General features: G+C 45.1%; 1 protein-coding gene across 1 annotated transcript in view; it reads left to right on the top strand.

Moving 5' to 3' along the window:
* Positions 1–3,243: 3,243 nt before the first annotated feature.
* Positions 3,244–13,740, top strand: part of pde5ab (phosphodiesterase 5A, cGMP-specific, b) — a 64,890-nt gene continuing 54,393 nt past the window's right edge. Inside the window, exon 1 of the mRNA XM_056442597.1 lies at positions 3,244–3,475. Within this exon, the coding sequence (XP_056298572.1) occupies positions 3,471–3,475 (5 nt within the window). The 5' untranslated portion in view covers positions 3,244–3,470. The remainder of the gene's footprint in view (positions 3,476–13,740) is intronic.

Raw genomic sequence — 13,740 nt, 5'->3', positions numbered from 1 at the left:
TCTCCAGACAGAAGCAGAGTCGTTTGCTGAGAGCTGCTGTTGCAGTTTCTCAGAGTACAGTCGTTTAGCATCTCTCACTGCCTTGCTAAACCTGTATTTTGACTCTGTGTACAGGTCGTTGTCCCCACTCCTGAATGCCTGGTCCTTCTGCAGTCTTAGCTTCCTGAGCTCCGCTGTGAACCAGGGTTTGTCGTTGTTATAACTCACACTGGAGCTGGATGGAATACAGCTGTCCTCACAGAAGCTGATGTAGGAAGTTACAGCCTCTGTGTACTCATCCAGGCTGTTGGTAGCAGTCCTGAAGACATCCCAGTCAGTACAGTCCAAGCACGCCCGTAGATCCTCCAGAGCCTCACTGGTCCACTTCTTGAACTTCCTCACCACAGGTTTGCAGAGCTTTAGTCTCTGCCTGTATGAGGGAATCAGATGAACCATGACGTGGTCAGAGTTTCCCAGTGCAGCTCGAGGGACGGCGTGATAGGCCCTGCTGATTGTTGTGTAGCAGTGGTCCAGAATGCTCTTCTCTCTAGTAGGGCATTTAATTAACTGTCTATATTTAGGAAGTTCGTGGCTGAGGTTTCCTTTGTTAAAATCCCGAGTACAATAACTAAAGAGTCCGGGTAGGTCCGCTCCACACACCGTATCTGTTCGGCGAGGGTCCGCTGTGCCTCTTGCACGTTTCCCTGCGGCATGTAAACTCCGGCCAGGATGAATGAAGCGAACTCACGTGGGGAGTAGAAGGGTTTGCAGTGAATGATAAAAGATTCCAGGTCCGGCGAACAGTGCTGTAGAATCACCGTTACGTCGTTGCACCAGCCGTTGTTGAGGTAGAAGCAGATTCCTCCACCCTTTGTTTTTCCGGAGAGCTCCGTGTCCCGGTCCGCTCGGAACAGCTGGAAGCCAGCCAGCTGGAGCGCAGAATCTGGTATCGATCCACTTAGCCATGATTCCGTAAAACACAGGACGGAGGATGAGGAGAAGTCTCTGTCTCTCCCCACCAGCAGCTGGAGTTCGTCCAGTTTGTTGCACAGTGAGCGGACATTGGAGAGAAATATGCCCGGCAGCGCTGTACGAGATCCCCGTTTCCGTAGCCGTACAAGCGCCCCTGAATGTTTCCCTCTCGGACGGCGTCTCACCGCGTGAGCGAAGGTGAGCACACCTTTCACAAAGATGTCCAGTAACTCCACAGAAGTTAAAAACGTTGGAAATAAATCCGCTGGAGTTGTTCCCCTGATGTTCATGAGCTCTTCTCTGGTGAAAGAGCTCCGGGAATCACAGCAGAAAACAGTATTTAAGACGAAAACAACAAAAAACATCGCGCACCAACGCACCGAGGCGGCCGTCCGCGGCGCCATTCAAAAGACCTGGTGGCCGGTATAGAATCAGAAATAGAATTGGCTGTAGTGTTTTCCAGGTTGGATGTGAAAGACAAAGAACAAGGCTTTCAAATGAGTTGTAGTGTAATTTAGGTTTAGGATTTATTAATAGGCTCGAGTCAAAGATGGCTGCTACTCCACCTCCTCGACCGGTGCCTCGAGGAATGTGAGTATTAATATGACTTGGAGGAGTCGATTCATTTAGGCAGACATATTCTTCATGGCTCAGCCAGGTTTCAGTTAGACAACATAAATCAATGTGATTATCTGATATTAAATCATTTAGTAACACAGCTTTAGATGACAGAGATCTAATATTTAGGAGACCACATTTAATAGTCCTGTTTTGTTGCACTGCTGAAATAATGGTGTTAACTTGTATAAGGTTATTGTGTACGACTCCTCTTCTGCTTTCTTTTGATAGAATTAATTTAAGTTTAAGTGGCCGTGGGACAGACACAGTCTCTATGGAGCTCTGGGAGGGACTGGGTGAGAGGGGGCGGAGGCCCCGGGGGAGGGATGTGCTATGGGGGACACTGGGTGACAGGGATGACAGGGGCGTGGGGCTACTCTGTTTCTGCTTTATGACATTAACCCTGCGTTGTCACAGATATGGCTGTCCGTTGATCAACTTGGTTATGTTTGCAGAAACGAGACGCGCTCCGTCCAACGTGGGATGGATGCCGTCTCTCCTCATCAGATCAGGCTTTCCCCAGAAAGTCTTCCAGTTGTCTACGTAGCCCACATTATTCTCTGGGCACCTCGACAGCCAACGGTTGAAAGACGACATTCGGCTATACAATTCGTCTGTCTGCAAATTTGGGAGGGGGCTAGAGAAAACGACGGTGTCCGACAATGTCTTGGCATAAGCACACACGGATTCCACATTATTTCATTAGAAACCAGTCGTTTCCACCTAGAATAGTCATTTACCACATTAACAATGTATAGTGTGTATTTTTGATTAATGTTATCTTTATTGAAAAAAACAGTGCTTTTCTTTGAAAAATAAAGACATTTCTAAGTGACCCCAAACTTTTGAACGGTAGTGTATATATAATGAAAAGCATTGTAATGTGTGTCTTTCTGACTGAACTTCTGCACATATATATTTAGAAGTACATATATGCAAGAAAATATATTTTTAACATATATTTATATATGTTAAATATATGTATATTTTCAATATATATATATATATATATATATATACACACACACACATATGTATATACATATATATATTTATCATTTGACCCTGGGGGTCTGATGATGGCAGACCAGTCTCTCTCTCTCTCTCGCTCTCGCTCTCTCAAACCAGGACCCATCAATTTACATTCATAGAAAGTATTTTGCTTTGATCCTTAGAGGGAATAAAAATAAATAAATCAAGTTCACAAGAAAAGTTTAATTTCCTCCAGTTTCATAGCAACATGTTTCTATCTCTCTTTTAATGATCTAATGTTCCTTTTCTTCTTCTTTATCTGTTTGCTTGCAGGAAGTTGCAGCGTGGTCGTGGGCCGCCCACTGGACATCGTGAAGGTATGAACGCTTTATTACTGATTATTGATCTGTAAGCATCTTTTCATAAGGAACTATTAACGTGTGTGTTTGTGTGTGTGTGTGTGTGTGTGTGTGTGTGTTTGTGTTAACTTCTTTGGGGCCAAAAACAATCCTTCAGTTGTATAACATCCTGACACATTCATGCACTGATTTGTTTAAAGCAAGGGAGCAGAATACAGGTCTGGACCGCCTCCCGTCAGGAGGAGGAGGAGGAGGAGGAGGAGGAGGAGAGGGAGCGAGTGAAAAAGAAGGAGGATTGGAGGTAGAGTAGTGAAGGTCCCGACTGTGAAACGTCGGGCGCAATTATGAGGATCCCGTCTCCGGTTCTCTTACTCATTTTATAAGACTCTTTTTTTTTTTACAATTCCAAGAAAGGATACCACTTAAGAGACAGAGGAGGAAACCCCCTGTTGGACTCCCACGTGTGTGTGTGTGTGTGTGTGTGTGTGTGTGTGTGTGTGTGTGTGCGCACAAGTGTGTTGAAGCTGCAGAGGCTCATCAGCAGATCCAGAAGGACCTCTTTCCAAAGCCATGGGGTGAGTGTGCCCAACAGACCACAAGCACAACTACACATGCTAGTTGTGTGTGTGTGTGTGTGTGTGTGTTTTATTTGGCAGACCTGTTCCTGTCTGAATGTAAGTCAGACTTTTAGCCTGACAGTGTTGCTGCATGTAAGCCAAACACGACGTCAGAGGACTGCCTGACCTCCAGGCCACAGGTTCCACGCCAGTCGGCCTTTTCCTTTGAGTCGACAGCGTCCAGCGGCACGGCGGCATGAATCCATTCAAACTGAGCCGCTCTCTGAGTGTTGTGTGTCACCGTCGCCGCCCACAGACACACGAAGGAACACATCCGCCACTTTAAAGACTCTCGGCCGTCCAGCAGGTCGTGGGACTTGTGGGCTGAATCTGACCTGGTTCCAGAGCGTGAACTCCTCACCTTTGACCCCCGGCTCGAGCGTGTATTATTGTGACTGGGAAGCAGAGGACTGGGCTTGTTGACTGGTCGCTCTTTCTTTTGGATGCAGTGTGTTTTGGATTCTGTTTCCTGTCCCCGGAGTTTCCTTTTCTCTCACACAACTGTGCTCACGTTTAAATGTCTTCCCGCTGAGCTCAGCACCGTTACGTCCCTCTTCAGTTCATCGGTTGTGGGGGCTTATCAGTGAGGGGATGTATATTTAACAAATCAAACCCCCAAAAACACAAATAAATAAGACAATAAGAACACACAACTCACAGGAAGAGGAAGTGCAATGATCAGTAGCTTTAGAAGAATCAGTCAATGGGCATTTTCTCGCCTCGGTGACACTGGGATTTCTCAATTTCTTCCACTTTGGCAACGCAGACATGCATGTTTAAACTGCCCATTGGATTCTTGAACTCCCTTCATGGATACCTGAAGGGAGGAGGACTTTGTTGTGACTATATAAGGGTCTCTGCTCTGGTCTCCGGACACATCTCCTGGGCTCTTGTTGCTGCGTTTCCCTTGAATACGGCCCGGTGTGTTTGTCTGCTGCAGGCTGTGAGCATGAAGTGGATGAGGCTCGTAGGGGCGTTCAGCTCCGAGCCGTGGCGTGTGCATGGGGGAGGAGTCCTATTAGTGATGGCTCTGGAAGGAAATGAAGCAAAGACTCAGCAGAACACCTGTGGAGCGTCTTCTGAGGGCCTCGGCTGCTGTGTGACTCTAAGCTCTGCTTTAACATCTTTTTTTGATTTTTTTTGGTACACTTTTTTTTCATACATATTTATATATAATGAAAATCAATAAACAATATATTGATATGAAAAGCTTTAGGTGTTCTATGCCTGAATAGAGTTCTATAACGAATGATTGAATCTGTTTTTTTACTTTTCTTTATTGGCCTAAAAGTAGAAAAAAGGCTGCACTCTGCCTCATCAACACTTGAGTACGTTGTGATGGTACCATGTGAACTAGAGCCGCCATATTCCTGTACAAAAGGAACTGGCTTCATTGTTCTCAATGGTATATTGATTCAACATCAGCCATAACCACTTCATAAAGTGATATTATAGCACAGCGGGCTTTAAACTGGTCTTCTAACAACTACTTTACTTACATTTTAACATCCATCCGTCCGTTGCTGTGCTACATTTCTAACCTGATCAGATGTAAACACAGAGCACGGCCGTGTCTGTTTATAGAGATATATTTGCTCGAGTGGGAGAAAACCTTCTGAGTGTAACAGTTTGATTAATGGTGCTGCTGTCTTGGATAAGGCCTGCGAGCCCTGCTTGGAAGTTATGACTCTCTTATGGGAACATATAAGCAAGGGCCATATGCTTTCCATCACTGAAGGAACGACAATTGCATAATGAAATATTGGTAAAAAATTTAATAAAGTGAGATCAAAGATGGAGATGGAAAAGTGTTGCCCCCCCCCCCCCCCTTGCTCCCCTTGCAGTCCTTTCTGTTACATGACTCACTTATTCCCTCAGGTGGTGACAGTGATGAAGCCAAGTTCCCATTGTGTTCATCCCAAATTTCCATTTCAGGAAGTGAGCTATTCCAAGCCATACTTGGTTAAAAATAACCTCAAAAAATTAGATGAGAGAGAGGAGGAAAGCGCTGATCCGGGGGGAGAGAGGGCGGAATGAGGTGAACAGACGTTGTTTAGCTCTCTGAGATATCCGCTCACTAAGTACTGATTCTCATCTGTGTGCCGAGATCAATATAATATATATATATATATATATATATATATATATATATATATATGTGTGTGTGTGTGCGGTAGGTTTTGACATCAGCAACCTCAGCTGGGTTCTCCATGGTTCCACCAGGAGCCGGACAGATCGTGACCAGCCGGCTCATCCAGGCCTTTTTTTTTTTAGCTTGTATTGGGATCCAAGAGAATAAATAATCTTTATTTCCTTTCTTTGGTGGATTTACTTCCTGTAAAAAATATTTTCGTGGCAATACCCTGCTGCCCACTTTGTACACTTCACATGAACGGAATGTGAAGCAGCGGGGGCCTCTTGCCCCCCCGAGTCATCTCTGAATCAGCGTCCCTCATATCCTCCGTCTTCATAGGGCTTCTTTGAGTATTATTTACATGTCAATCTTTTTATTCGGAGATTTACGTTTTTTGACATTTTTGAAGTGAAGTTGTTTCTGTACTTATTTATTCTGCGGAGAGTGAAACCCACAGCGCCGACCCGCCCGTCACTGCGGTCCGGCTACGGAGCCTCCCACGGCCGGTTCCGAATGCCGCATAGACCTTTACAAATACATCGCTTTTACTTTTATTTTGAAGGCAGAAGATGAATTGATTGTCCTGTGCTGCTGTGTGGAAAGAGAACTTTGTTAACATGCTAACTACAGATGTTGGCTTTGAACATAATCCAGAATAATCCAACATCAGTGTGCCAGTGTTGTGCTTGTGCACAGGAAGAAGCCCTCATGGCCGTGTCGGGCCAGAAGCTCCTTCCCGTTACATGTGATACCAGCACATCGTCTGCATGAGGAGACATGCAGTTCTCCTTCCCTCAGCAGCCACGGTGCCAGCGCCTGGCAGACCTCCCCGGTAGGGGGGTGGTTCTGATGGATGCCCGGGACCAGCGGCGGGCTATTCATCAGCAGGCTGCCGCGTCAAGCTAATCCCGTTAGCACAGCACAGAGGGAGCACAGGGAGCCCGCTGGGGGGGGGGGGGATTCATTTCATAATGGCTGTGCATTCAGAGAATGTGGCTCAGATGATATCTATCTGTGTGACCAGCGCTGAGGTCTCTTAAAACATGTATTATTTTAGATATAGGGTCTATATAGGCCTTATAATGACAGGCGTTAACAGTTTAAATATCCTCTCCTCAAAAGGCCTCTGTGAGTTGATCACAGAACAACACAAGACACCGTTTACATCATAGTTTCCTACTCATTGTTATTTGCTACCAGGGGGTAGAACACACTTATTATTTAATTAAAGGTAGAATAAAGAAATATAACAATGGATGTCAATAGAGTACTTACATTGATACATGTATCAACCGATTATAATCACACACTGCAAAAGCTCATAATTATATCTTCGTCACCTTCAGACTCCATAAAAACAACGAGAGTATCACCCGAATGCTCCTGGAGCATATTAATACTGCTGTCCTGATTAGTAATCAGATGCATTCAGGGAGCGTCCGGGCGCTCTGCTTCAGGCTGAAGTTCACTTCCTCTCACAGTATCTGCTGGTTCGGCATTTATTAGTCGATACAATTCACAATTGCCAAAGGCAAGATAGACGGTTTATTAGAGACCTTCATTAAGAACTGGATGTACAATCAGTGATTGTGTCTCACACACACACACACACACAGTGTGAGTTAATGTGTAATGTTCTGAGGCTCCAGGTGTGTAGTCTTCTCAATGAGTAGATTAGAGTATATTTCACTTACTGGAAGTGGAATTAGTTTCATTCTTTGCATTCAAATTCTCAGCTGATGCTTCTCTAACTTTTATTCGCGACATTGTGTTTTCCGACTCTCCTGGTCTCCTGGTCTCTGACTCTCCTGGTCTCTAACTCTCCTGGTCTCTGAATCTCATGGTTTCTGACTCTCCTGGTCTCTAACTCTCCTGGTCTCTGAATCTCATGGTCTCTGACTCTCCTGGTCTCTGACTCTCCTGGTCTATGACTCTCCTGGTCTATGACTCTCTTGGTCTCCTGGTCTCTGACGTTCCCGGTCTACTGGTCTCTGACCCTCCTGGTCTCTGACGTTCCTGGTCTACTAGTCTCTGACTCTCCTGGTCCCTGACTCTTCTGGTCTCTAACTCTCTCGGTGTCCTGGTCTCCGACTCTCCTGGTCTCTGACATTCTTGGTCTACTGGTCTCTGACTCTGCTGGTCTCTGACTCTTCTGGTCTCTGACTCTCCTGGTTTCCTGGTCCCTGACTCTTCTGGTCTCTAACTCTCCTGGTCTCTGACTCTCCTGGTTTCCAACTCTCCTTGTCTCTGACTTTCCTGGTCTCTGACTCTCCTGGTCTCTGACATTCCTGGTCTCTGACTCTCCTGGTCTCTGACATTCCTGGTCTCTTGGTCTCAGGCTCTCCTGGTCTCCTGGTCTCAGACTCTCCTGGTCTCTGACTCTTCTGGACAAGCTGTTTGCACAAGTGCATCATGGGACTGCGTGTGCAGTAGCGTGTAGAGGTGTAGAGGTACATAGGCAACCAAACACCACCTGAGCCCTACCCTGGGGCATCACACACACACACACACACACACCTTTAATGAGTGTGTTTCCACTCTACATTGATTTTTTTTTCTCAATGTTTCCACGGGGGCCTTTTTCCATGAACACACACTCACACACATGAATGAATACCTGAAATCTCCAGGTAGAAGTAACAAAGAAGGTACAACAAATATCATGTTTCTACACAAATGTTTTATTTGTTTTGCTTCAGTTGTTTACATTCTCAGTGTGATTTTCAGCCCTTTCTTGCAAATGATTCATTGGGATTTAGCCAAGTAGGATCACTTCCTGGATCATCCTCCAAGCATTTCCATCAACCAATCACAGCCATGTTTCAAAAATCTATTTCTTCTTCTGCCTAATCCGACAGAAATGTGCTTATCGTAGGTCTTTGCAACTATTTCTATATAATACTTGTTACTTGTTACAGATTGACACGCTCTGAGTGAATGATTCAAATAAGTGTGTCACTGGCCTCTTTCTAAGGAATGGAACATATGCTGTAGGGCTATCTTTGCTGAGTCATGGGGGTCAATAGGACGAAGGAAACTGCCAATAATCTTGATAAGAATCGAGATCAGCCCACAATATCTTTCATGTGCGATGGATGAACGGGGGACTGAAAACATTCCAAGGTAGCGAAAAGCCAACGTCCTTCTGGATCCAAACAATGCGGATGGCGGTCGTTGTTGCTCCACATATGTGATGACATCTCAAACACCACATACACATGGTGGTTCAAACTGTATTATACACTCAAAGTCCAGGAATCCAAAGGGACAATATCAGCTGTTTAGCAAACAGTGTCAACTGAAAATGTAATAGTAATCCCAAATGTATTTTAAAATATACAAAAGTGCACACAAATGGTTATCTGACAAAAAGCATGAAGGTTTAAAAATTGGAGAAAAGAAATATGCAGATCAAGTAAAATTCAGCTGCCTGAGCCATGCTGCTGTTTTATTTCACTGTATATATTGTAAGCATGTTTTCTGCTGCTACAAAGACATCTACCCTAGGGATGAATAACACATCAATCCATCAATCCATCCATCCATCTATCCCTCTATCCATCAATCCATTTAACCATCTATCCATCCATCTATCCATTCCTCTATTCATCTATCCATCTACCTATCTATATTTCTATCCATCCATCCATCATCCATCTATCCATCTATCCGACAATCTATCTATCCATCCATCCATCTATCCATCCATCTATCCATCTATCAATCTATCTATCCATCCATCCATCTATCCTCCATCCATTTAACCATCTATCCATCATCTATCCATTTATCCATCCATCCATCTATCCATCTAGCCGTCAATCTATCCATCTATCCATCCATCTATCCCTCTATTCATATATCCATCCATCTATCCATCCATCTATACCTCTATTCATCTATCCATCCATCGATACTAACACTCCTCAAGAAGCTGAGAGGCCATGACAACGCATGACAACGTGTCAGCCGGGTGCCATCACGTACCAATTATTTTCTGCAGGGGGTGCAGAGGCAATCAATTATTGCATAACTCCAAAACTCTGATGAAAAGATGAAAGCTCACAGCTCTGCACATACAGTACATTAGAATAGTGAATCGTTAAGCATATACAAACTGTGTGGGTCATGGTAGGTGACATGTTCAATGCCAACACATAAAAAGGTGTTTACAGACGAGGGTCATGATGAGCGGGGGGGTTCGAGTTTATCGTACACAAATGAGCTACTATGAAACAAACGATGTTCAAAATAGTAACATTTTGGCAATTAATTGTTCAAAAAGGCATTTGTCATATTATTATTGTGTGGCAAAGCCCTTAACATAGAGCGGTGTCTTTTTTCCATTGAACTCCACCCTACCAACTGGGCCCCCTGCAGACCTCAGACGTTTACTTGTTGTCATATACTCATAGGTACTCCTTACAATTTATTGTCATTACCTTTTTTCCTGAAAACCGTATGAATTTTTTCTGTTTTCATTCAAGTAATATATTTAAACACCAATCCATTCGTGTTCTTGGCGACCCTAGACCAAAACTTCCATTTGCAGCCTGCAGAGTTTTAATAATAATAATAATAATAATAATGTACACTTTGTGAATCCCACAGTGGGGAAATTCGTCTCTTCAACCCATGCTTTATTAATGTGGGTCACCATCTTTCCCTGCTATGCCACCTCTACAAGCTGTTTGAACGCTTGATTCTCAACAGACTTGCCCCTGTTGCTGAACCAGCCATCATCCCTCAACAAGCAGGATTCCGACCTGGCAAATCTACAACAAGCCAACTTCTGAAGCTAACTCAACACATTGAGGATGGATTCCAGAAAGGACTGGTAACAGGAGCCGTCTTTGTTTATCTGTCTGCTGCATATGACACTGTTAACCATCGCCTCCTCCAAAAAAAGATTTTGGAGCTGACAAAAGACCTGGCACTCACAGACCTCATTGGAGCCCTCCTGAAAGACAGGTGCTTCTTTGTTGTCCTGAATAACAAGCAGAGTCGCTGGCGACAACAACGAAATGGCCTACCTCAAGGTAGCGTGCTGGCCCCACTACTATATAACATCTACACCAGGGGTGCTCACACTTTTTCAGCATGCGAGCTACTTATTATGTGAGGCGATCGACCGACGGGGTGCTAGTGAGAGTCGCGCGAGCCGAGAAGGATTGTTGACGGGGGGGGGGGGTGCTAGTGAGGGTCGCGCGCGAGCCGAGAAGGATTGTTGACGGGGGCTGTAGTTACTTTTTTTTTGCTCCGTCCCAATGCGCGCAAACCGGTGTCGGAGCTCTGCAGCGCACGAGACGGCGGGCAGAGGACTGTTAACGCGACACGTAGAGACAGAAATGACATGCTGCTGCTGTATTGTGGCGCTATAGAGAAAGTGACAGGGGGGCGGGCCAAATTTTTTTTATGTCATGCGATCTACCATACAACGCCGCGATCGACTGGCAGGTCGACGTATTGAGCACCCCTGATCTACACCAACGACCAGCCAATGGACCAGAACACTGAGCGTTTCATCTATGCCGACGATCTCTGTGTAACATCCCAAGAGAACTCGTTTGAAGCAGTAGAAGCAAACCTTACCACAGCCCTAGATGAGCTACTCCTCTATTATGAGCGCAACCACCTACATGCCATCCCTGCAAAGACCCAAGTCTGCTCCTTCCATCTCAGGAACTGTGAAGCCAACCGACCACTTAACATCAAATGGTCTGGAACACCACTTGAGCACTGTACCCACCCTGTCTACCTTGGAGTAACCCTGGATCGTACTCTCACCTTTAAAGAACACATCAAAAACACAAAATCCAAAGTCGGTTCCCGAAACAACATTCTACGGAAACTGACCAACTCTAAATGGGGAGCCACAGCACACACATTAAAATCTACTGCTCTGGCCCTGTGCTATTCCTCTGCAGAATATGCATGCCCTGTTTGGGAGAGGTCAACCCATGCCCAGAAACTTGACCCAGCCTTGAACAACACCTGCCTGATCACTGGCTGCTTGAAACCCACCAACACAAGCAACCTGCACCTCCTCGCTGGCATTGCACCTGCTGATATTAGACGGAAAGTTGCCAGCCGAGTCGAGAAAACAAAAGCTACTAGCGATGAACGCCATCTCCTCCATGGATGTCACCCTCCGGCCCAACGGCTAAAGTCAAGAAAAAGTTTTCTCAGCCAGGTCCAGCCCCTAACAAAGTCTCGGGAAGAAACCAGAATACAACTCTGGATGGAAAAACTTGAGAATGACCCACCTCCAACTGACATGGGAATACCCCCCACTGAAAACCTACCCCCTGGCCAAGAAGCATCATGGGCTCAATGGAAAACTCTCAACCGCCTAAGAACAAGAACGGGACGATCCAAAGATGCTCTGGTCAGATGGGGCTACAAGACTGGCCCAACCACCTGTGAATGTGGACAAGCAGACCATACAATGGAGCACTGCCTTGTCTGCCCTCTACTACCTAACCCTTGCAGCCCAAAAGACCTTGCAGTATTCAACAAAAACGCAAAGGACTGTGTAAAGAAATGGGAAACTGCCATATAACTATCACGCTTCAGTGAAATGAAAAGAAGAAGAACCATCTTTATCATTATGATTTCCATCAATTTTTTCGTCAGAATGTGATGTGTAAGGGAGCGTCTCTGCTCTCTGCAGACATCTTCCTGGTGTCCCTCTGACACTATGCAGACCACATCTGTGTTCCATCATGTGCTGGATGGAGGAAGCCGTTTACAAAGCTCTGCTCTCCAACATGATCTGAGTTGGTGCTGAAGAGAAGACTTTTATATCTTCATATATGGTTTAAATCCTATTTATCAGATCGATCTCAGTTTGTATTTGTAAACGATGACGCCTCGATAACCACCAACGTTAGTCACTGAGTTCCACAAGGTTCTGTGCTTGGACCAATTTTATTTACCTTATACATGCTGCCTTTGGGCAATATTATCAGGAAACACTCCATAAACTTTCATTGCTATGCAGATGATACTCAACTATATCTATCGATAAAACCAGAGGAGAGCAACCAACTCGGTAAAATTCAAGCATGTCTTAAAGACATAAAAACATGGATGACCTGCAACTTCTTGATGTTAAACTCAGACAAAACCGAAGTAATTTTACTCGGCCCTGAGCACCTCAGAGATCAATTATCTGGTGATGTGGTTTCTGTAGACGGCATTGCCCTGGCATCCAACACCACTGTAAAGAATCTTGGCGTTATCTTTGATCGGGACTTGTCCTTTAACTCCCACGTAAAGCAAATCTCAAGGACTGCATTCTTTCATCTACGTAATATTTCAAAAATCAGGCACATCTTGTCTCAAAAAGATGCAGAAAAATTGGTTCACACGTTCGTTACTTCGAGACTGGATTACTGCAACTCCTTGTTATCAGGCTGCTCTAATAAGTCTCTTAGGTCCCTCCAGTTGATCCAGAATGCTGCAGCTCGTATTCTCACTAAAACTAAGAAAAGAGATCACATCACTCCTGCACTAGCTGCTCTGCACTGGCTCCCAGTAAAATCAAGAATCACTTTTAAAATTCTTCTCTTAACGTACAAAGCCTTGATTGGTGATGCACCATCATATCTTAAGGAGCTTGTAGTACCATATTGCCCCACTAGAGAGCTACGCTCACTAAATGCGGGACTACTTGTAGTTCCTAGAGTTTTAAAAAGTAGAATGGGAGCCAGAGCCTTTAGTTATCAAGCTCCTCTTCTATGGAACCAGCTTCCACCTTCAGTCCGGGAGGCAGACACAGTCACCTCATTTAAGATGAGACTTAAGACTTTCCTCTTCGACAGAGCTTATAGTTAGGGCTGAATCAGGTTCACCTGATCCAGCCCCTGGATATGCTGCTATAGGCTTATAGCTGCCGGGGGACATTTTAGGATGCACTGAGCACCTATCTCCTCTTTTTTCTCTCCTTAGGGATGAATTTTCATCTCTCAATCACACGTTACTAACTCTGCTTTCTCCCCGGAGTCCTTTTGACTTCACGTCTCATGGGGTCATCGGACCCTATGAGACGGCATAGATCCTATCTGCCTGATGGATCATCGAGGTC

Source organism: Pseudoliparis swirei, chromosome 21, assembly GCF_029220125.1.
Source record: "Pseudoliparis swirei isolate HS2019 ecotype Mariana Trench chromosome 21, NWPU_hadal_v1, whole genome shotgun sequence".
NCBI lineage: Eukaryota > Metazoa > Chordata > Actinopteri > Perciformes > Liparidae > Pseudoliparis > Pseudoliparis swirei.
Note: the sequence above shows the minus strand (reverse complement) of the source record. Positions and strands in the feature narration are given on the sequence as shown.